This window comes from Cryptosporidium parvum, chromosome 7 (assembly GCF_000165345.1).
Source record: "Cryptosporidium parvum Iowa II chromosome 7, whole genome shotgun sequence".
Taxonomy (NCBI): Eukaryota; Apicomplexa; class Conoidasida; order Eucoccidiorida; family Cryptosporidiidae; genus Cryptosporidium; species Cryptosporidium parvum.
In genome coordinates, this window is record NC_006986.1 from 60,128 (window position 1) to 84,648 (window position 24,521).

Consider the following 24,521-nt stretch of genomic DNA (forward strand, 5'->3'; position numbering starts at 1 on the left):
TCAATTTTGAGAATAATAAAACCAAAATATATTTTTGATACCAAAAATAATTAAATAAAGATACTTTTTTCTTTATATTCTCTTTAGTTGACTAAAAGTTGTTTATTTAATTCCTAATTGAAATTAATTGTTTTCTTTAAAATTGGAAAATAAAAATATAATATTTGAGCGCGCCAAAAATAAACTTTTCTCCAAGTCAAGCATATACAAGAAAGTATAGAATAAAAGAAATTTAAGAAAAAAATTGATTCAAATGAAAACTATTTAAATTGCCTTACCAAAATTTACCTTAATGCAACAAAATTTTAGTTGGTTTACCTAATAAGAAAAATCCAATTTTTACATATTTTTTCAATTATATTACTAAACGCAGCGCCTAAATATTACTCGATACCGGCATTGCATGCAAAATACTGTCACTAAATGCCCCACATTTTAAATGTAAATCTTAGAAAAATGTCATCAATTAGCATGCAAAAAAAAAAATATTTAAATCTTGGAAAAAAGAGAGGCAAATGCTTGAATTTAATGATTAAATTGATATATTTTGAGAATTCAAGTTAAAGGTTTATTTTAATTATTACTATTAATATTATTATTACTAATATTACATATTGGAATCCAAGTTTAGTCAAACAAGAAAATCTGCTAAGTTTCTTTCAACTAAAAAATTATTACTTAATAAGATAGATTCAATTGGAGAATATAAAAGAAAATAGAAGAAAAGAGAATAAGAATAAATAATCAAAGGTGTGTATCAAGTATAAATAAATTATCTCAGAGATACCTAAGACTTGGAATGATGAACAATATATTTGGGGAGCCAAGAAATGAATTTTGGTATAGGATTAACGAACAAGCTGCAATTAGAAGAAACCATCCAGAAAATGATCTTCTCCAAATTTCAGATTCATACAATACCCCAGGAATTAAAAATAGGTTTGAAGGACTAATTTCAAGCTACTACCAGGAAAATAATGGTAGTAAAAACCTTTTAATGAATACAGGATACCATAAGAATGTTACAGATAAGAACTCGACTATGGATAAGAAAAATATTGGAAGTACCTCTATTATTAGATTTCACTCGCACTTTTTAAATATGATGAAAAAGGGATTAATATGTTTTTCATGTGGTAGTATTCTGAGATCAAACTTTGGAAGCAAAATTAACTCCGATATCAACTCAATCCAAACATGTCCCAGTAATTCTGATGTCACAGGATTCACATGCGTTGTTGAAACATGTGGAAGATCAATCTGCAATCCTTGTCTTCAGTTTTCTAGGGTTCATGATGTATCTCTTTTTAACTCCGAGCTAAGTACCTGCATAATATGTGAATATCAAAATGAGTATAATCAGAGAAACCCAATCAACCCGAGAGCTCCAATTGAGTGGCATTGGACATTTCATACTCCAGAGGATTTAACTTTTCTTAGAAAGGTCAGAAGTGGATTGATCAATGGAAATGGGTTACATATTGAACTTAGTGGAAAACGCCAGGGATGTTGGAGAAGAAGAAAAGATGGAAAAAGAAAACACTTCAGTTTTAAACAACATGGTGGCTTTTTTGAGAGTCGAGCTGTTGCCCTGGAATTCAAAGCTGTTCAAATAAAGGCAGGAGGCCAAGATTACCAATCAGCTCCACTAATGATTACTGCTATTGGAGAAAGCTACTCGGAAATTGTGCCTAGAAGAATTCATAGGGGAAACCAGGAACTACATAATCACCAAAGACTCATCCTAAGCAGTATTAATGATGGATCTTGTGCAATTTGCTTTCAAAAACAAACCAATCTTTGTCAAAATGCAAGTACAAACACCACAATTGAATCTAGATTTTCCAGTTGCGTTGCATGTGGAAGATTTTTCTGCCACTTATGTATCTTGTATATCCGAAGCAGCAATCCATGTAGTCCAATAGCTGCTCATTTCCTAAGTGAAAAACTTATTTGTGCTTTGTGTCAACACTTGAGTGTTCAGCCAACTGACAAGTTTGCTCAGTTTATCCACGACTTTTGTTCTCTTTTACCATCAAATACTCCCCTAATCAAATTTGACAAGTATAATATGAAATGGAAGACGCCTTATGGTTCTGTCAGTGTTGTAGAATCTGGAGGGATCTTGGAATCCAGAAGAGAGGCCTACTGCCAGCTTGAAACTGGACAAAGCTTAGAAGTTACATGCTCATATGATAGGAATATATTTTATGGCGAGATTGGGAACAAGCTTGGTTATTATACACAATTCGCAAAAAATGGAATGTTAAGAGTCTATGGCCCATTTGAGACTTATGATGAAGCTGGAAGAAGGTGGGATTTGGATGCTCTCAAATACTATGGGGCAGAGAAAGCAATGAGAAAGGCATTCTTTCCAAAACTTTTGACCTGGCTTTCTCTCCCTCAAACTTTACAAAGATACTTCCTTGCTCCTTGGATTGTATGGTCAATGGATAAAGACGAAAGTTGTCAGAAATCCCAAAAAAAAGTTGGACTTACAAATAATCCTATCACCAAAACATACGATGTTATAATCATTGGAGCTGGAGTTTCTGGTCTCAAATCTGCAGAAGCCCTACTTAACAAAGGACTCAGTGTTCTTGTGCTAGAAGCTCAAAATATTCCTTTTGGGCGAATTTCCAGTTACAGCCAATGGACAAATCATAAAAGAAGACTTTCCAGTGAAATTTGCTTTTATAGAGAAAAAAGAGATACTAGGGAGAGCTCCAGAGAAGCTGATAGGAAAAAGAATAATGACGAAAATGCGGAAGAACTGGTTAGCCAACTTTCCGAGGAAACAGTTTCCATAGCAAATGAACTCATCCGGCTTTCTCTCGAGTTACTTGAAGAAGTTGTGATTGACATGTTTCATCCTCTTTCAACAGTTCTTGAGCCTCCAATCAAAGAATTTATGTGTAAAAGTGGAAATGATTACTTTGAAAGAGTGAATCCAGCTAAATTGGTCCTTCAGAGAATTAAGGAATTTGGAGAAACTGTCAACTGGAGGTGGATTCTTATTAACTACTGTCTTCCACTTTCCTTGAAAAGGTTAAATATTAAGAATCTCTCCAGTTTCTCAAAAAAGTACATAGAAAAGGCAACATGTGGTGACTATGGAGAGAATCTATTCAAAAATATCGAACAGTTCTACTGGGAAAGACTTCCAAGATTTGTAGGATTTGAAGAACTCCCATGGAGGGAGTACTGGTGTTACCCCAAAAACAACCTTGAAAGACTTAAATTCTCTGCAAGCATATTCCATCATATCCAACTGCAGAAAGAATCTATTATAGAAAGAAGCTTTGATGAGTGTGATCTTATTGACTGTGAACTCCAAAAGTTAATCCAAAACAACGAAATACTTAATAATACTCATTTTAATAGTCCAGTTTCTGATATACTATACAATAACGAGACAGATCAGGTTAACGTTAGAATTAGTAATGGAACATGGTTCAGTTCTTCATGCGTTATTTGTACTCTTCCTATTGGAGTTTTAAAAAAGAGTGTCCAGTCATCTGAGAATAATCCCGGGAATTCTAATAAAGTACAAGGAGCTCAATGCCAACTTTCTAATATATCTTCATTTAAGAACTCCATCAAATTTATCCCACCATTGCCTTATGAAACTATTAGGTCCATTAAGCTATTGGAAATGAACAGCTACACTGAGTTATTTTTAAAACTTAATATTAATCCAATTCTTTCTAACTCAGGGTCTACTCCAAGTACAAATTGCAACGCAATCTCTAGTTCTCCATCATCTATCATCACAACCTCAAACTCCGTCAAATGCGAAAAGGAGTCGGATATATACTTTTCGAGACTTGCAGATAAAATACACCATCTAGACCATCCATGCATAACTATGTATACCCATAAAGATATCCCAAATACAATCATGTGCGGAATTACTCCTCCCTTAGCCGAAAAGATATGTCCTCAGATGGAATCAGAGTCTGATTCAACTCTAAACCCAGAATTCTTGAGTCCTCAGCAGCTCGCGAATATTTGTTTTGGGATACTTAAAGAAATTTCTCCAAAAGATCTCGAAATTGAGCTTTTGGACTTTTATGTCAAAAGCTGGAAAGATGACCCCTATTACTTAGGAAGCATTCCAATTCATTCCAGCAATAGTAAGGAGTCCAATATTAATCAATTAATCAAACCACATTTTGAGGGGCATTTGTATTTCGCAGGGGATGGAACTACTGTTGATGGATTTGGTTCTATTCAAGGAGCTCTTTTAAGTGCTAAAAGAGTGACTACCCAAGTTTCCCAATTTCTATCTAATTAATTAATTAACTGTTTCAACTTCTAATTATTGATCTCTTTTGGTCCTAAAACTAAAAATAGTAAGAATCCAACAAATAAAAAGGATAATTCAGAAACCTTAGAACTTTATTGATCTATTATTTAATATTTAGTCAATAAATATACTTAAAGTCGAAAATATTGTCCAAATAGTATTTTTGATGATTATCCAAAATAATTAAATATGAACTCCAAGTATAACTATGAACTTGGAAAGGCTTATCATTCAACTTTCCAAGGTTGCAAATTTGAATACAATAATTAATTAAGGTAATTTTTATTCTATATATAATTATATCGAGGTAAGCTTTAATTAACTCACAAAAATAGTATTCCGAATCATAATACAGCTCCAACAGTCGGCTTTGCATTTCTCTTATCGGAATCCCTCCTCCTTTTGTCAGAAGAAACACCTTTTGTTAAAGATCTACGACTAGCTCGATTGTTCTGCTGAACATTTTCATCATTAATCATTTCATTAAACCTTGAATGTAAATTTCTTGGAGATGGAAGAACAACTCTGCTATCCCACATAACATATTTAGATCTATCAATATCATCAAACCATGGATGTAAAAGAGCGTTTTTACAAGATATCCTTTTGTTTGGATTACAAACCAATAATTTGGATAGCAAATCAATTGCAGAAGCATCAGCTAGCTTACAAAGGTTTTTAAGATTTTCCTGTACATTGCACGTCCACACAGGGAAGTTCTTGTCAAAGTATTTGAGCTTACCAATCTCAGGCCAACTTTCCTCAGTTGGGGTTCCAAAATACCTAAAAATCCTCCAGACCATATCTATTTCGCATTCTCCTGGAAGAAGTGCGTGACCGCCTCTTAGTAGTTCTGCCATTATACACCCAACAGACCAGACATCTACAGAAGGAGAATATTTATCAATCCCCAATAAGATTTCTGGAGCTCTATACCACATAGTAAGAACATCATGGGTATACTCTGGTATTGGTAGTCTGCAGGCCCTAGCAAGGCCAAAATCACCAATTTTAAGAACGCCATCCATTCCCATAAGTACGTTTTGTGGCTTCAAATCACGATGCATTATATTGTGAGAATGGCAATATGCCATGCCATTCAATAGCTGAAACATTAATTCTTTAGCCCATGCGGTATGTTCTGCTATTGGATTCTTTAAATCAGGATATCTATCCCTCAATTGCTGAGTGTGAACTTTACAGTGTTTTTTCAAATCATTTGCACAGAGCTCAAAAACTCCCATTAATAATGGAGAGCCATCTGTTGGCCTGCTATAATGAACCTCATATAAGTCAACTATATTTGGATGGTTTAAAGTACGTAATATATCCAACTCACGAATAGAAGTGGCAGGAACCCCTTCATCCTCGTGCTCTTCAAGGTGAAATAGCTTTATTGCCACAAGGTGGGTGGGGTTGTTTTGGTCATAAGCTTTCACAACTCGCCCGTATGTTCCACTTCCTAAATCTTGCAAAACTACATAACTTGTTGTTTTTGATTTAATCACCGTAGTTTGTTGCATTTCTTCAAATTAAGTAATTAACCTTGTGATTTGTATTTTTCTTAAATTTAAACTCATATAAACTATTAAAAAAATTAATCTCTTCCTTCTGAGTAAGAGCCAAATGCCAATAAGTTAATCCTTTTCCTTATTTAGCCTGTCCACTTAATTTTGCCACAACATAAGCTTTCTCTTAATATGTAGAAGTTTTAGTATAGTTTGATTTCTTTTTTACCTATATTGCGAAAAAAAATAACAATTCACACTGCCAGGAGGCGAACCAAAAACTCTTCTTCTGATAAATCCTCTTCCACTAATCAATATTTCACGTGGTGGTATCTGCCACATGTAAAAAAACATTACTAACACACTCTGCACACCCCACATTGCCCGCCCAATTCTTGCATGCACCTCACAAATTAATGTCGATAATCATTTTAATGAATGTTTTAGCAAATTAACAATTTATTGGAATTAATTATAGCCACTAAAAAATATTATTAAGTAAAATAGTTTAATCTAAATGAGAAATATGGCCTGAGATTTAAGTCTGTTCAACATTTATTCTGGAAAAAATTATTGTTGGATGTAGCAGAGTAAATGGTAGAACTTAAATCGAGTAATGAATATTTTCTAAGAAAGTGAAATTATATGGTATGACATTTCGTGCACCATATTTCTATTTTCTGTTCTTGTTACATCTTCATATCTCGTTTTAAAATAATTTTTTCCCATTTTATTTCTTTATTATAGTCAAAACTAAGGCGGGCACGTGTGGGTTATGTAATTTTTGTTCCACTAGCATGGAGGGAAATAATTAAATTTTAGTGTGGAAACAAAAATTGTCACTTATGAAAGGAAGAATTTATTAATATATATTTTTTTTCCTTACTTAGAGTTATTGCACATTCTTCTTTATTTAATTAAATTAAAAGAGCTGAAAGATGCTGATGGTTTGACAGGTTTAAGTTTGCTAGCCATTAATTAACTTTTTTGAGTAAGAATAAGTTAGACGGAGTATAATTTAGCTTTTTTTTTGTTTACATTAAGAAAAAAATGAGTCTAGAAAATACTCATTTAGCTGAGAGTTCTGTAGGGGAATTTTCTATTCTGAAATATGTAAAGAGCGAAACTCTGGTAAATTTGTGGTTAACAGCATATTTCGAGAAAAGAATTAAAAAGAAACAGCTGATGAGCATTAATATTGATGAAAGCGTTCAAGAAATCATCAAAATTACAAATTCGGAAAATCAATGGATCCCACTGAGGATTTCATGTGGTTTATTAACGGGTGTAGTTAAACTTTTTTGCCATAAAGTTGAATATCTTGATAACAAATGTACAACAGTATTCACAAGAATGCAGAACTTCAGTAAAAACTTGCACAACAATCCAAATAATTTGAATTCTAGCAAGTTTATTAATAAGGAAGGATCAAATCCCAAAATAGATAGGCCTCAAAATCATTCGAAACAACTAAAAAGTGTAATAGACATTGAGGATATAAATCTAACTCTGAATATAAATGAGAATTCAATAGAACAGTTGGAAATGGTTCCATTATCCCAAGTAACTGAGAGGAGCGAGAATCAAAATTTGGAACTGACTTTGAGTCAAAGAAGCGACCAGAATCTTTATCAAGCAGGTTCAATGCCAATTTTACTAGATATGGAATTTGATGATTTCATTAACAATGAAGAAAATGAAGATGCAGATGTAGAAATGATGATAGAAGATAGATTGATAGTCAATGAGTCAGGAGTAGAGATTGATTTGGAGGCAAATATAGAAAAACGCCGTGGTGCAAGTGTGGATTTTGGTGAAATCTTGGCTAATGGACTAGAGGAAATTGGCTCCATTGAAAGAGGAAAACTGTCCGAACATGGTAGTAATGGAGATTTACTAGATATTGATAATAGCCACGAATATAGAGGAAGTATTAATACATTTAGAGCATCTCCCATTTCCGGCTCAAATAGAGATAGCATCGGAGGATTTTCAGCTGTTTTGGATACGCTTGAAGATTCTGGAAATAGATTGAGTATTTCAGGAATTACTGAAAGTATTTTGGACAAAAACTCAATATTAAACAATATTTCAGCTTTGAATCTTCCAGAAATATCAAAATCTGTCAAAGTTAGTGAAGCTTATAGCGGAAGAGTAGGAACAAAAAGAATGAAAGTAATCGAGATTGCTCAAGATATTGTACTTTCTTCTAGGCCATTGGAAAATAGAGATAAAAGTCTAAGTATTGCTTTCTCTAATAGTAAATCGGATGTAAAGATATTGAAAAATTTAATTAATTTAAGTAAGAATTCTGAAATGGGGGTTTTAGGCCTCAACAAGACACTTCCAATACGACTTTCTGACGGATTCCTCATGAGTTTTATAAGTAATGAAGGACATAGAGTTAAAAATATCAAGAAAAAAACCATCCAGAAAAACAATAAGTCTTTATTTATATCTGAGTCTGTTAAAAGAACTTCAAATCCTTCAATAGAAGCATACTCTTCATTTGAAAGCCTTGAAGACCATGCTGAACAGGAAATCTATACAAATTCTGTTTACGAAGAACTAAATCCCGATGAAGAATTCCAAATTAATACTCCTGTAAGAGGCAAAAAGTCGCAATCTCAAGAAGACTTTGACGAAAAGGATGAATTAACCTTTACTCCTTGGACAAATTATTTTGGTACTGCGCAAAGAAATATTATAAACTTATCCCCAAATACTTACTATGATGATGAGAAAAAAATTCAATCGCTATTTTCATCAAGAGAGGTAAAAACAATGGAATATTTAAATTCTAAGTTTTCAAAAAGTGATAACCTAACTTTTGATGAACTTGTAAAAGGTAGCGACGCTTCTGTAGTTGCTCCCATTTTCGTCCAAATACTACATTTAAAGTCAAAGTCTATGATAGATATTCAACAAGAAGAACCATTTGGTAAGATTAGTATTTTCCCAGTAGTAAATAATGCACATAAAATAATGTAATTAGCTCACAAAATATTATAGTAGACAATATTTTATAAGTTATGAAAAGTTTTAATAGCATGTCTAGTTATATTATTTTCAAAAAAAAAAAAAAACGCCGTTTTTACATTTCATTTTAACTTTTTTAATCATTCAATTTATATTTTGCCGGTATGCTTTACTGCGCATGCATATTATTTAAAAAAATATTTACTACATGCGCATGTATGTGGACAGGTCAAAAAGTTGCATGCAACAAATTTCTTAAAAAAACTTAATTAGAGCAGATTAGTAAAAAAGAGTAGGGAGTATTTTCTAGAAAATATGAAGAAAACAAGGTTAGATTGGTTGATTGCCTTTTTTCTATTTTTTGGGGTATCATTAATAGAGGGTAAGAACGATGGAGGTATATTAGAATCAATCTTAGGAACAACTTTGAAGGAATTAGAGAAATCCATAATTGATACTCAGGATTTGGGAGAATCTAATGATACAAAGAAGTTGAACGAAACTCAAATATTAAGTGATGCATATGAAGCAAATATCAATAAAGATAGAGATAATGTGCCAGCAGCAACATCTTCACTATCTAAAGCTTATAATCCATTAAAACTTGGAGAATTATTTATAGTACCATTAACTTCAGCAATAGCTGATAATTATTATCATAGTTATGGTCCAGATGGAAGAGATTTATTTTTACCAGAAAATGGTATCAGAAGAGGAATAAATCATTGGCTATCAGATGGAAATTCAATAAAGAAGGATATAGTTTACTTTACAGGAATTCTTTCTGAGCCCAGAACAGTTTCAGGGATTGTAATTAACTGGGCTTCTTCTCCAGGAGAAGTTCGTATTGATGTTTCAAAAGATGGATATACCTTTGAGCAGGCAGTAGATTGGACTACAAATAGATTACCATCGAAAGAATTTGAGCAAAAGCTATATTTCAAAGAAAAGCCAATTCGTATTAGTAGAGTTAGAATCGGGATGAGAAACCCAATTCACACCTTCTTCGGAATTAATTTCACAGGTTTGTTAGTTGTTGGTGCTCCAATTGTTCAATTAACAAGTGGTATAACATCAATGACGGAAGAATTCTGTTGGCAAATTGAAAATGGTGATATTTATTCAAAGGGTGCAGAGCTCGTATTAGGAAGTTGTATTGAAGCTGTGGCATCTGGAGATAGTAGAGAAATCTTTGAATTCAATAGTAAGGGTCAATTATTTAACCCAGTAAGTAAGTTGTGTGTACGACTTAAAGACAATGTTGTAGGTGGAGGAGCTCTGGTTTTGGATGATTGTCGTAAAGCTAGTGATGGAAGTGGATTATTCGAATTAATGCCAAACAATCAGCTCAGATTAGCTAGAGGTGGAAATCTATGCTTAACAAGTCCAGGAGATAAGCCAGGAGTCGCGAATGTTGCATTAAACTCAGCAGCCAGTTCCACAAGTGTGGTTAGAACAGGTATTGAGAATGGTCCAGCAATGGCTGTTGATGGAAAGGATACATCATATTGGTTGTCAGATTCTTTAACTCCTGGTAAAGATTCTGCAAATGTTAACTTTTTGATTGATACCGGTTCAGTTACAAAACTTAAAGATATCTTTATTGAGTGGAAATATCCTGCCATTGACTTTAATATTGATTTAAGTGAAAATGGAAAGGAATATCAAACCCAAGTTTCTGTGAATAATAATGGATTAATGTCAACCACTTATTCATTAGAAGGAAAGAAAGCAAGATATGTCAAAATTCAAATGACAATTCCAAGCCAAGATGAGACAGGGAAATATGTGTATGGTATCAAACAGGTGAGAATATTCAGTAATACTATGAGAAGTGCTGTTGAGGATTGTAGTAGTGTTAAACAACATAATGATGGTAGAGACAAAATATTCCCACTCCCATATAATGGTGATAATTTTGCACCCGGATTATTGTTAAAGGCTCACGGAATTAGTGTAAAGAATAGATTAAATGAATTACAAGAGCTTTCTGGTAAGGTAACTTCAATATTACCAAATTTGGATGCATGTAGAAAGACTTCTGATGGAAGAGATAACACATTAAAGATGCAGGCAACCAAATTAGGATTTTTGTCAGAAAAATTGGAGAAATTAACTTCCGACTATAATCTCGAGTATAAGTTTACGAAGCCAGCTTTAGGAGGTTCCGAGTTATATCCAGGGGAAGATTGTGTTGCTATTAAGAATGATAAGACTCAGGAAGCCATTAGTGGTTTTTATTATGTTAGACCATTCTGTTCAACCAAACCATTGAGAGTTTACTGTGATATGAACACTGGAAATACAATCTATCCAATGGAAATGAGTGTTCATTCTTCCAGAGCAGCTTCTTCAGCATGTGCAACTGTTGGATTAAAACCATTATTGTTAAGGGACAAAAAGGAATCTGTTGTAGGTATTAAGAAGATGTTGAATATGATGAATATTAATGATAATAGAAGAGTTATTCCTTTGACTCACGACTTTGGTTGTGATAATCCTAAAGGATGCAATTCACAATTTACACAGTTAGGCAGTGGTGTTGAAGAATTTGTTGCTGCATCTCCTCAGGCAGCAGCTTCAAACTCTACATCTGGAGCACTTCCAGAACTGGTTCTTTGCAGTACAAATACCAATTTGAAGCATGAAAGCAATGCAATTTCCTTGTCTTGTGAAAGCAGATTCTCTGATATGAAGGTATTTAAATCATCTCCTCTCTTAACTTCAATTCTAGTCAAGTGTCCAACGTCATGCAATCCAGAAAATGGAGGAGTCGTAATAGGTTCTGATGTATACAGAGATGATAGCAGCATTTGTTTGGCAGCAATGCATGCTAATACTCTCAATAGATCAACTGGACTTGCTCAAATTACTCCAATTGAAGGGTTGGAAAGCTATGGAGCATCCATTAAAAATGGTATTTCTAGTGTTGCTTATACTGGAAAGCGTTGGAAGAAGAGTTTCGTAACTTCCAAATACGAAGGATTATGTCCAAGTGATAGTAGTCTTTCAATGTTAATTTCATTTGTAGAATTGGAAAATAAAGGAAATGAAAATGTTAACATTACCAGCAACTATACAATGCCTCAAGCAAAATCTCTTGGAATGGGAGTAGCTGTGGATACTTTTGAAGCAATCAATATGATGGAACGTTATATGGATAACATTGGTGGTATTACTTATTCTCCAGCAATGAAAGAGTCTATTGGTGGTAGCCAAGTTTTGGTTTCAAAGGTTAGAAGTCAGTTAAAACCAACTCAAATTATGGATTACCATACAAGAACTTCAGCTGATGATATGTTGGTAAGATTGCATACTGTCTCAAGTGTATTATACTATCATATGGAAGAAATCTTGGAGACAATTGTAGAACAGGAAGATCTATTAAACAAAGTTCGTGAACTGAAATCAACTCAAACAGGATTTGACAGCTTTAAGATGCCAATTAGTGATTTTATTCAGTTTGGTAAGATCTTCGAATCTTGGGATACTCCAGGATTAGTTAATGGAGTTGGAAACTGGAGAATTCTTTATGAACCAATTGGTGGAGGAGGAAGAAGTGGAGTTTTGGGTCAGACAAGTTCAGTTGGTCCAAATCTCCCTGATAGAACTGTAGCTATTGGATCCTTCTCAAGAATCAAGTATAAGAAATTCTATGATATTGATTATCATGTGGATGTTTATGTTGATAGTTACGAAGGTTCTTTTGGTTTAGCATTCAGAATGCAAAACTTCGAGAGATACTATCTTTTAGAGATTAATCAGAATAAAAATGGTGGATTTAAGAGACTGATTAGAGTTATGGATGGGCAGAAGAGTATATTATCCACTAAGTATGATGGTGGATATGTTACAGGTTCATGGCACCATGTCAGAATTCTTTTAACTGGCTCAAGAATTCAGATCTGGGTAGGAACCGAAGCTAACTCAGTACAAGGAGAAAATAAGAAATACTCAAGTCCAGTTAAAGTTTTCGATCTATATGACAGTACATTATTGTCAGGGTCTGTTGGATTCTTCTCGAGTGGAATTAAAGGAGGAGGAGTATACTTTGATAATATTAATATTGAAGCTAAACCATGTACACAACCAACAATAATATCATCATTACTAAGGCCAAGCGCACCTCCAACAGCTCCAGTTTGTAGCAGCTACAAGTCTGGCTCCTTTGGAGGAGTACATAATGAATTTATGTTTGTAGATCCAGAATTGTCCAATGATGGTCCTTCAAACTGGGAGTTCCGTTCAAATGTTGGAGGATTACAAACCAGATCATTGATCCAAACTAGTAATATTCACAGTATTAGCTCTGATAATATTGGTACTCATGCCATTTTGGGTGGAAATCGTCAATGTAACTCTGGAGTATTTGAATATTCATTCTTCCCACAATGTCCAAATGGTATTATTGGTGGAATTATTCACTATGAATCAGAGTCAAACTATGTAATCTTTGAAATGGGATCATATTATTCCAGAATCAGAGCTATCAAGGATGGTGTAATTAAGACTATAGCATCTAATGTATTTGTTGGATACCAGGTTGGAGTTTGGAATAATATTGAAATCCAATTTGGTACTCTTGGAACAAAGATCCTTGCAAGTACCAATAACTATGGTAAGACACAATTATTGTACTCTGGTTCTCCATTGGGTATCCATGATGGTTCTGTTGGTCTCTCATCTTTCAGATGTCCAGGTGTTGCTTTCCAGACTATACAATTGAAGCCTTTGTCAACAATGAAAAGTATCTCAGGTTTATTTGTTGAAAAAGATTCATCATCAAATACAAAAGAAGAAACCAAGACTCAGGATGGAAAGAATCTTACTACTACTACTTCTGAATTCAATTTGGATAGTGAAATGACTTGTCAAGCTGATCACACTACTTTGAGAAAGAAGGACTGTGAGAAGCTTTCAGGGGGAAAACAATGTGAGACAAATTATTGTTCATACTGTTGTGAAAATAGTGCAAATAGAACAACAAAAGAACAATTAAAGTGTAAGCAGGAATGCCACAAAAAAGATGTTATGGATGAGCAGAGCAAAAAGGTATTAAAGAAACTTGGAGATTGTCACAGTGAAGATGCTATCAAATTATATTCTGATAAGTGTAATTTCACTGAAAGAAAAGGTCAATTCAGCATTAGTATGCTCAATGATGAATGGACTAAACAATTCGTATGCTTTGTAGATATGTGTCAGATGTGTTGCAATACTCAGCCTATGGATGGAGTCACAGAAGATTCCAAAGCTGACGAGGCATCACTATCAGAATGTTACTTACAATGTATTTTACAAGATTATAAAACAATGTCAATATCTAAAAGCAGGAAATAAACAAATTAATTTTATATAAAATATAACTTTCAATAAATATATATATATATATAATAATAATAATAATAATAAAGAATGAGAAGACAAAAAGGAGGAAGTTCTGAAATAGAAAATCTCCAAAAACCTTAACATTCAACATCCAAGTGTTTGTCTTTGAGGATGAAACCACTCGGTGGAGGAGCATTACAGGAAGATTTGAGATCACTCAAAATAGCCTCAAGTTGTTTGCATTGACCTTTAATCGGAAAGGGATTTCCCTCTATTAATGTATATATTTGAGGTAATTTGAATCTCAGAATATAATCAATAATTTTCATGAATTGATTCTTGAATTGAGAAAAGAAGAAATGAGGAACGATTTGTGTTACAGCTAATACGACAAATACAAATAATCTATGAGGGGAGTTTTTATTTAGTAACTTTACAAGCCATAACCATATTTTACCAAAGTTTCCTCTCAGAATATTGATTGATAAGTAAAACCGAACTATTGAATTCAATCTTTTTCCAAAATTTTCTTCAGTTTCATTTTCTTTTTTATTCAAATCTTCAAGATTACTTGAGTATAATACCCGACACTCTGTAAGCATTAGGCCTTCAAGAAATGCTTCAAATTCATCATTTTCATCCAGAATATAAACACAGGAATATGCATAGCTCCAAACTGAGTCAGGGAAAGCAGAGATCTGAGTCCAACATTGATCTATAAATAGGGATGCTGCCATATATAATCCATAGCTATACATTGGGGATTGAGTGTCAGAGGAAGTAATAGAAGTTGAAGAGGATCTTAGACCAGAAAGTAACTCCTTGATTCTCTTAGAAGAAGATAAAATCTGTTGATGTGTGGATGATATTTGGTTAATCGAAAGTTGAATAGTCTTCTTTACATTCATCCTCGTAGACTTTATTGAGCTTTCTGTACTTGAAATAATTTCCTTATATTCACTGGAGTTCTGATAATTACTAATCTTTTCAATGTAGGCTTTTCCTTGTGTTTCAAAATTCGCTTCATTTTTGGGGTAATCTTGACTTAGATTAAATTCTTTTCTTTTTGCTTCCTCTTGAGCTTTTTGTCTTTCTTCTTCTTGCTCCTTTTCTTTCTTTAGCCTTAACTCCTCCTGTTCCTTTTTGAGCCTTAATTCCTCCTGCTCCTTTTCTTTCTTCAGTCTTAGTTCTTCCTGTTCCTTCTTTAGTCTTAATTCTTCTTGTTCTCTCTTTTCTCGTTCTTTTCTTTCTTTAATCTTTCTTTCCTCCTCTTCTTTCCTCCTCTTATCTTCATTTTCCTTATTAATTCTTTGAATTTCTTCTTCAATTTCTTGAATATGTCTGTTAATTATTGGTGAGACAATATCCTCATCTTGTTCTGCTTTCTCAGAATTCCAGTTATGTTCTTTAATTGGAGTTATTTTTTCCTTCAAAACTTTATCATTTCTTACATATTTTGATTCCCAGCTAAAAACCAAATAGTTTAAATCTTGACTTAATTTTTCCCCATCCATATTAAAAAGAATTCTTTGCTACCTTACTCTTAATATATACTCTTAAACTTATAAAGTGAATTAATTTTCTTCTTTATTATAATATTAATAGAGTTTCAACCATTCAAAACGCTTTAATAATTTCAAAGAAGAGCTAAAACCTCAACAGTTTCAAGAATCCACACACATTATCTCAATTATTGCAAATAGATATCTTTTCAGTTTTTGAAATGATGAATATTACTCCTAAAATAAATATTATTTCTTAGTTCCCGCCTAAAGTTGATTACACTTAAGTGCATATAAATGAGAAAAACAAATTAGCAAGAAATAGAAAGGGTAATTTCAATAGTAAATGTGAGAGAAAGCAGGGGATAAGTTATAATGAGAGTAAAAATAGAAATGGTTTATTCTAAATAGAAAGGTTTAAGAAAAAAGATATTGATTTGGCATTAACAGAAAATCCCAATTTTTATGAAAAAAAGTGGAGCTAAGAGAATATTGGCATTTATTTTATTGTTTTTGTCTAATTTTCGCAATAAATGTTAGTTTTGTGCTATATTATAAGATTAATTAATAATTATTGCTTACAAAAACGTCTAACTCTTATTTGCATGCTTGCATGCACTAATTACCGGCATAAAATAAATTACGTGGCAAAGAAAATGAAGAAAATGATAAAAATTGCATGCAAAAATAAAAAATTTCTTAACTGGTAAATGTAATGTAAATTTCTGTATTCTTTTAGGAGTCTTCCCATGACTCTTCCGAACTGAAGCCCTACCTCTTAAAGTTATCCCTAAAATAAACTACAAGGAATCTAATTAATACAGAGACAAATTGATAAATGATTAGCAATCCGGAGTAAATAAGTGGCCTCTCTAAAACGAAGAATATAAAGATATTATTCAGATTGACAAATGCAAAGAAAACTCTAATATTAAAACAATATTAATATTCTAAAATAAATGTCTAATAGTAGTTCGAATTTCAGGTCTACTGCTCACTGTTTACTTTTGGAAAGTAGTTGGTCTGGATGCAGTAAATGTTGAGCGTAAAGCCTTTGGAGCCATTGGTAACTTTCTGATAGCTGGGAACTTGAGCTTAGAGTTGAAGAACTGAGTAGTCTTTGGTCTCTTTGCAAGCTTAGCATCAATTTGAGAAACACGGATAATCTGAATGCTGCTACGTTGAGCACGGTGTGATCCTGCAAGTTCCTCATACATTTGGCTAACAGCTCCAGTCTTGCTAATGTCTCTGTACTCCTTATACATATATACAACATTTGTACGGCTTCTGTATTGAAGCAAGATTGCAAAGTTCTTTACATATGTTGGTCTCTTCTCGAAAATACGAGTAACTGAGAGGATCTCACCATTGGCCTTCTTGACCTTATTCAATCTTGACATGAAGTAGAAGAATCTGCTCTTTGCTACAACTTCATTTGGAGCAAAAATGCAAACTCTGAAAACTTTTGGATGTGGATTAAGCTCTGTTGGCTTTCCACGTCCAATAACCATATATTGGTTAACTTTCATTTGTAATGATGGATCTGGCATTGACTTCATCTTTTTTTTTTTTCTATTCAAACAATATAAATCTAAATAATTGGTTTTAAAATGTTTCTTCAAACCAAAGAACTTCTCTTTATTTACCTGAGTATTCTGGTAGTTCTGGTCTTGTAATTTCTAGAACTTAATTTTTTTTTTGTATATTCAATATGTATCTTATATACAAAAAAATTTAGACTTAATCTTGCCAATTATTTCCTTAAATAATACTTTAACACGTCTCAAAAATTTCCTTGTAATTCAATATTTTTAATAATATATTATTAACTTTATAACTTGTTGTTCATAAATAATTCTATTGTATTTAATGGTTATTTCTTAACTATTATTTATTATTAAGGACCTTTGTCTCTCAGTCAATTACCGCCCAAAGACATTTGGCGCCATGCCTCGAATGTTCATATTTATAATATATAAAAAGGCAACTCTTCAAATAATTAAAGGGATGAAATTACAAGTTTAAATTTCTTTCGTTTTTTCATTTTATTCAATTTTTCACTTGATTATTCCTCATTGTTTACTTCTTTTGTGATATTATCTTTTGTTTTGTGCGCTTTATTCATTTTTGAAATGACACTTAATGGTAGAAGTAAGGTATAAAGAGGTACCATAGACATGAGAAACGTTATTTGTACTCTTATGTTTAGTTGATTAATATTTAGAAATAAATGCGGATTATGTTTGATATTGCAACGAGATGAAAGTAAGGGTGGCTTTGATCCGTAATTTGCGCTAATTACTAGAATCGAGAATTACAATGGAGTGAACTTCAGTTAATAGTAAATACATCCGGCTCTACCTCCTATACCTTAGCTAATTAGATTTTTCGTTTAATTCATTTACTACAATACAAAGCTAAGTATTTTACGACCTATACACACAAAATTGTTGTAACATTGCAAAAGTTCCTTGTCAATCTAGAAGATTAAATAACGTTCCGTAAAGTCCTTTCCTCTCTACTTCTCTCAAATATATATATGACTTAATATAAACATTTCTTTAATAATTAACCTTATTTATTTTTTTTCGAAATTTCAAAAATTATTTAAAATACATGTTTCAAAATTCAATTCAGTTTTGGCGCCAAACATTTAATATTTAAATTAGCATTAATATTTAAATAGGGATAATAAATAATTAATAATAAGTTAATATATAGATAAATTAATTAATAATATATTAATGTATATTAATTAAATACATTACATAGAATTATTAATTTAAGCCTCGGAGCAATATAATTAGATACCCCACTAAGCCGTAATTATATGGGGAGAAAAAAAATTAGTTAAATTTTCTATTATGTAGGAAGATGAGAAAGGAACTAGAAATGCTATTGAATGAGTGGAAGAAGATAGTCCTTTTGATACTATTTTTAAGTCAGGTCTTTACGGCTGTACATGGATACAAACATGGAGACATTGTGAGCATAGTTATGAACAGAATATGGAAATATGATGAGAATATTGTGACATCAGAATTTTCATTCTACAGCAAAGTCCCACTTTGTCATGATAACCGTAAGATCGGGGAAATGTCCTTTAATGAAATTGTGAGAGGAGATCAATTGAAAATTATAAAGGCAGTTTTTGGACAAACTGAAAGCAATAAGTCATTTTGTAGTATTAATTTAACAAGTGATCAGCTCTATAGCATTAGGTATCACATAAGAAATAACTACGTTTTCGAAATTTACGTAGAAGATAAAGCAATAGCAAAGACTCTTGGCTATATTAATGAAAATAACGAGGCAATTCTAATTACTGGCTATGATTTTTTTATAGGGTACCGAAATAATGAAATTGTATCATTAGATGTAAAGACTAAAAGAGAACATACTATAAATATTGACAAGACTTTAGAGTTAAATAAACCAGGAAAGTTGCATCTAATTAACATGAGCTATTGTGTGAACTGGGTTGACAAGAGTAATGAACCAGCAGAAAAGGCTGGAAAAAGTATGGTAAAGATTCCAATGATTAGATGGCTTGGAGTTTTTAATAGCTCATTTCTTACAATTCTTATTATTATGATGCTTCTGTTAATATTTATGCAGGTTCTTAGATCAGAGTTTTCAAGGTATTTCCCAATGGGAGATGATGATCTAAATCTTGCATTTGATGATGATCCTATAGAAATGAAAGGATGGAAACTGTTACACGGTGACATATTCAGATCTCCAAAGTACAGAATGATCTTGTCATCATTTGTTGGTAATGGAATTCAAATTCTATTTGTTGGCCTTATTATTTGTATAACTGACAATATCTCAATGTTCAGAAACCTTTCTTTTGATCTTGAAACTCTCAAGTTCCTACTTGCTTTGTTCACAATTTCTTCCTATATCTCTGGATTCGTCTCTTCGTATATATACACTTCCATGGGTGGAAAGAAGTTCAAGTATAATATCTTTCTTACATGTTTTATATACATCTTACCAGTATACTTAATGGTAATTTCTGTCAAGTCACTAACTTTAGGTTCAGGACCAAACTTTTTTAACATTTACTCCTCAGTTAAGGTATTTGCAATCTATTCAATGATCTCTTTACCTCTTTGTTTTATTGGAGGACTTTTTGGACAAAGGAGATCCAAAAATTACTTTAAGTTTCCTTGTAAGACTAACCGTCTTCCTAGACAGATTCCAAGACAAAAGTGGTACAATTCTCAAAAGTTCCAGCTTATGGTTTCAGGTATTTTACCTTTTTCTGCAGTATATGTGGAGTTACATTATCTATTTATATCATTCTGGAATTACACTCCATTTTACTTCTATAATAACCAACATCATAACAATTTCTTATTATTAACAATCAGTACACTCCTACTTATTCTTGTAGGTTCGACTTCTTCGATCATTCTCATTTATATCCAGCTTAACCTCGAAAACTATAAATGGTGGTGGTTTTCATTCCTTAATGGATTATCTCCATGTGTCTACTTTTTCCTCTTTTCATTGTATTACTTCCTTTCATACTCTAATCACATTTATGGATTCATCCAATTCAGGCTTTTCTTAATGTCAAATCTGATTATTGCATATACTCTAACTTTGGCTTTATCATGTATTACTTTCATAACATCTTACATATTTATTCACTACATTTATAAACATATAAAGTCAGATTAATATTGGGATATTGAACAGCACCACATTTACTGACAAGTTCCATTCTATTCAATCCCATTCCCACATTAAACGTCATTTTGATTGAAAAAATGAAAGGGTGGGATATACTCCGTTATAACTCTCCTTGCTCAATATACAGGAAGAAGACTTATAATTAGAACTAACTTAACTAACTTTAGAACTATTCTACACTTAATATATAGCCTTATACTAATTAATACGTAGACTAAGTATTAAACCCTTATATTTCTCCTTGGTCTGTGTATACTATTTTCCCTGGAGGGTCATAATTGAATTTTGGCTCGATTTTCATAAGTTTTTTGAGAATTTCACATGCTCTTTCATCTTCAGGAGACATATTCTCCATATTTTTGCGGGGGCTTTGTATCTGGTTCTTTTCATGAACTTGGTTTTTCTCTCCCAAGGTATCTAGATTTCCAGGTTGAGTAACTCCATTATAAGGTTCTTCAATTTGATCATTTTGGCTCATCTTAGAAACTTTATTTTCATTATTTTCATCGAAGGCGTTATTTTCTTCTTTGAATTCCAAGTTAAGGGGGATCTTCTGATCAGTATTGGAGTTAGAAGTTTGCTCGATCTCATTCTTCAAATCTTCCTTTAGGGGTTCTAGAAGCTTTTCATGAGTAATAACTATAATATTCTCTCCATTTTCGTGCTCTTGTGGCTTTAAGTGCAATTCCAATGTCGAAGCCTTCTCTTCACCACTTTGGTCGGAACGGACTGCAACATTTCCCGCCTGGTCATGTGGAAGTGCATGCAATTGCATGCTAAGGCTATCCTCGGATTTTGGTAGAATGGCGGGACAGTGTTCTGAAGGTGATTCGGGCATACAATTAGAACCACATGGTTTTTTTCCGGAAATATTTTCAGGGGGGGTTTGTTGCGATGCGGAGAGGAGGGGGTTTTGATGCAAGGAGTTTATTTCAATATCTGGATTCTGAGTCTGGTTCTCAACTTGTCTATGTGAGAATTCAGTATAGCTTGGCGAGATTGTTTGAATTTGACACTCCTCATGAGCTTCTTTGTGAGCCAATTCTGCTGTTGTAGAAGTCTCTGTAGTTATTTGTACCTGCGTTTGATTTCTGGATTGCGTAGAGCTGGTAGAAAGTACAGTATTATTTTCATCATTTTGGTCTTCATCAGAATTACTAGAACGTTTGAGGTCTGAAATAATGATAAATGACTCAGATGTATTGTTTACACTAGAGTTAGAAAGATTTTCCGTAAATTCGTGATCGTTTTCTGGTATTGTAGCCTCCCTTAAGCATTGAACTGGATTTATTGAAAAATCTGGGATGTTCTGGCGACCTGAATTGATCAAAGCCTGTTCAATAATGCCTTGTTTTTCATCAAATGAAGATTCTTCTGACTGCTTAATTCTATAAAGATCAAAAGAGTAATCTTTAACAAGCAAATCTTCTCTAGGAATTTCATCTAACTGAGGTTCTAGTTGCTGTTGATCATTGCCTTTGTTATAGCAACTATCTTTATCCTTATCTTCGTCCCCGTGTAAGAAATCTTTCGATATAACTTCATGTTCTTCTTTTAAATTAAACTGGATCGTTTCTTTTCCATTATTATTTTGAATGATTACCTCTATATATGTAATGTTTCCATGGTGAGGCTTTGAAAATGATACCTCTTTTTCTCTGAGAGGAATATCGTATAATGGACCTGCAGCAATATCACATCCTAGTAAACCCTTGCCTCCCCAGCCCGAATTAGGAGTTATAAATATCTCCCTAGTAACTTCAGTCTCGGTGTTATATACAACAAGAGATAAAGGGACTTTATCATTTTTCTTAACAAATACTAAGAAGTCGTCAGTTGAATAGAATGGTCTCATTAATGTGCTGCTTGCGACTATGTAATCTTCATTTGATATCAGTCCAGCGGCCTGAGCAGGAGATGAATCTTGAATATTCACAACTCGAATCCCTTTTGTAGATATTTCTTCCCAATGGACTCCAATACCGAGCCCAGATATTCGCTCATCGTAACTTAAGAATTGGTAAACTCTAAGGGAATTCAAAGGAGCATCAAATTCAACCATATTAGACTCAATCCCATCAACAAATGCATTCTTTCCTAGCCCATCCTTTTCAGATTCGACTGAGAATCTCCTATTAGGTATATTACCCTCATTATTTTCATTGTGTTTATGTGGATTAAGTATTATAGTTCTTATTCTGGTCGACAAAGAATTGTAGATATTTATTTTTACTTGATGCCTTCCAATCCCTTTCAATCTTTTCAAAAAAAAGTCATGAGAAGCATCTGAAACCTGAGTTAGAGGAACTCCATCAATCCCTACAATATAATCAAAGCTTCTTTCCAATTCTAAAAGTCTTCCAAGACTATTTTCTCCGTAATTGCATACGCGAAACCCTCCAAGTTGTTTGGTTTGCGCACCTCCCATTTATTATGTGAGAATACTGAAGGCTCTCAAATCTGGGAAACACTATAAGTAGATTTAACAATAATGATAATATTAAGAATGAGAAAGGTTCTAAAGATATTTTTTTTCAAGTGGGGAAAATAGGTGTCAACAAAATCAGTTCCTAAAGGAATATTTCAAAGCCAATACTCTAGGAACAATTTATTTGTCGTAACCTTAATCAGTCTAATCTCTATATTCCTCACCTTTATAACGCACTAAATCACCTCTTTTCTTACAAATCATTATTCCTTAATATAATTATTAGTGAGCACTAAATGGCGGCACAATTCTAGCGCCACTAACATGTTAGATTTTTAATTTCTCAAAATCAATTTTGGGAGCGACTAATTTTGTAATAGAAGCTCTTTTACCTGTGAGAGCATTTCCAAGAGGGACTACAACCTCTGCATCCTCAATGAAGTCATTTTTATCAGGGACTAGATTATTTTTCGATATATCAGTGTCCAATAGATTGGAGTTTGGATCATCGGAGTTGGAAATACCAGAATTAACAATAATTTTGGCGGGATTTTTGTCGAGAGTATTATTATTGGCTTGTTTTCTTCTCTCTTTAATAATTTTGGTGACTTTTTTATGGACTTCAATCTCGCGAATACAAACCATCATAGCATCCATGAACTGTGTAGGGAGGTTTTCTATAATTGTAGTTTGCCCCGATTTGTTTCTCCTTGTGAATATAATTTTAGATCTACCATAGTCCCAATACCCATCCCTAAGGTCTTTTGCAAATATTATTCCTTTCTTTTCTGATTTTTCACCTCTACTAACTTTAAGGTCACTCTTTGTGTAGTAGGATAGAAATGCAATGGGGTCAGTTCCATCCATGATGAAAAATCTTACTTTATTTGGAGAAATATGTGAATCCCAATTTCCTACTAGTTTTACAGCAACACAACCTCTTTTTCCTATATCCCAAGCTGTGTGGTAGCCCATTATAATATCTTCTGGTATATACTCTCCTTTGGGAATCCATGCTGTGCTTCTAATTTCATTCATCTCTTCTGGACTTAATGCGGCAATTTCTTCTCCTCTTTGAATTTGCTCAATTTCGTCATGCAAAAAATCGGGATTGTCATCTTCATTTGCTTTATGTCTCATCCTCCTATTTCTTATTCTCTGTCTAAATCTAACATCACCTAAATTAGAATTATCCGTACTACCTTTATTTTGGAATATTTTAAGTTTATCTTGAATAATGCTATCAAACTTATTTGAATTTGAGGTTAGAATTGCATTAGGATCTAACTTCATATCATCATCTTCGTCAACAGAAAAGTCATCATCATCTCCGTAAAAGTCATTCCAATCATAATCTCCACTATAATATCCTTGTACATTTGCTAAAATTTTATTAACAGAGGCAGATTCTGAAGCATGGGCTGAATTACTATTATCCAAAGTATTCTGCATCTTCAAAATATATTCAAATCTCTAAAATCTATAGAGACTTTAATTCTCTTTAAATTCCACTCCTATATCTTATTTTCTTCAGTTATTTCATTTAGATTCATTATTTTTAATTAGATTGCTTGTAATAGAAATTCCAAAAAATGTGTGCCAGCCCGCCAAAACCAAACCATTATAAATACAACATAAATAGTATAAACTGCATTATGACAGATTGGGAATCACTTTTACTAGAGAGAGTCAAAAAAAGGGATCAGCCAAGTATCTCTGACCTTCTAGAGCTTTACGGATCGTGTAAGTAATTTTTTCTTTTA

General features: G+C 33.0%; 9 protein-coding genes across 9 annotated transcripts; 4 read left to right on the forward strand and 5 right to left on the reverse strand.

The window, feature by feature from the left end:
- Positions 1-799: 799 nt before the first annotated feature.
- cgd7_270 (conserved hypothetical protein) lies at positions 800-4,297 on the forward strand (the record flags this gene model as incomplete). Its single annotated transcript, XM_628218.1, has 1 exon — positions 800-4,297. One exon carries the CDS (start codon positions 800-802, stop codon positions 4,295-4,297), a length of 3,498 nt encoding a protein of 1,165 aa, XP_628220.1.
- A 356-nt stretch (positions 4,298-4,653) lies between these two features.
- cgd7_280 (cell division control protein 28, putative) lies at positions 4,654-5,832 on the reverse strand (the record flags this gene model as incomplete). The annotated part of the gene is made up of 1 exon (XM_001388328.1): positions 4,654-5,832. The coding sequence occupies one exon, from the start codon at positions 5,830-5,832 to the stop codon at positions 4,654-4,656; it is 1,179 nt and encodes a 392-aa protein (XP_001388365.1).
- Positions 5,833-6,867: 1,035 nt separating this feature from the next.
- On the forward strand, positions 6,868-8,808 carry cgd7_290 (RAD21-N-terminal like protein; the record flags this gene model as incomplete). The annotated part of the gene is made up of 1 exon (XM_628219.1): positions 6,868-8,808. The coding sequence occupies one exon, from the start codon at positions 6,868-6,870 to the stop codon at positions 8,806-8,808; it is 1,941 nt and encodes a 646-aa protein (XP_628221.1).
- A 303-nt stretch (positions 8,809-9,111) lies between these two features.
- On the forward strand, positions 9,112-14,136 carry cgd7_300 (CpCCP2; extracellular protein with a signal peptide, ricin, discoidin, NEC, LCCL, 2 levanase and an apicomplexan-specific cysteine-rich repeat (apicA repeat); the record flags this gene model as incomplete). The annotated part of the gene is made up of 1 exon (XM_628220.1): positions 9,112-14,136. One exon carries the CDS (start codon positions 9,112-9,114, stop codon positions 14,134-14,136), a length of 5,025 nt encoding a protein of 1,674 aa, XP_628222.1.
- A 125-nt stretch (positions 14,137-14,261) lies between these two features.
- Positions 14,262-15,638, reverse strand: cgd7_310 (conserved hypothetical protein; the record flags this gene model as incomplete). Its single annotated transcript, XM_628221.1, has 1 exon — positions 14,262-15,638. The coding sequence occupies one exon, from the start codon at positions 15,636-15,638 to the stop codon at positions 14,262-14,264; it is 1,377 nt and encodes a 458-aa protein (XP_628223.1).
- Positions 15,639-16,627: 989 nt separating this feature from the next.
- Positions 16,628-17,185, reverse strand: cgd7_320 (putative 60S ribosomal protein L18A; the record flags this gene model as incomplete). The annotated part of the gene is made up of 1 exon (XM_628222.1): positions 16,628-17,185. One exon carries the CDS (start codon positions 17,183-17,185, stop codon positions 16,628-16,630), a length of 558 nt encoding a protein of 185 aa, XP_628224.1.
- Positions 17,186-18,476: 1,291 nt separating this feature from the next.
- On the forward strand, positions 18,477-20,318 carry cgd7_330 (integral membrane protein; the record flags this gene model as incomplete). The annotated part of the gene is made up of 1 exon (XM_628223.1): positions 18,477-20,318. A coding segment is annotated over one exon (1,842 nt), but the record flags the coding sequence as incomplete, so codon positions are not given.
- Positions 20,319-20,559: 241 nt separating this feature from the next.
- Positions 20,560-22,758, reverse strand: cgd7_340 (conserved hypothetical protein; the record flags this gene model as incomplete). The annotated part of the gene is made up of 1 exon (XM_628224.1): positions 20,560-22,758. One exon carries the CDS (start codon positions 22,756-22,758, stop codon positions 20,560-20,562), a length of 2,199 nt encoding a protein of 732 aa, XP_628226.1.
- Positions 22,759-23,085: 327 nt separating this feature from the next.
- cgd7_350 (conserved hypothetical protein) lies at positions 23,086-24,210 on the reverse strand (the record flags this gene model as incomplete). Its single annotated transcript, XM_628225.1, has 1 exon — positions 23,086-24,210. One exon carries the CDS (start codon positions 24,208-24,210, stop codon positions 23,086-23,088), a length of 1,125 nt encoding a protein of 374 aa, XP_628227.1.
- Positions 24,211-24,521: the final 311 nt, after the last annotated feature.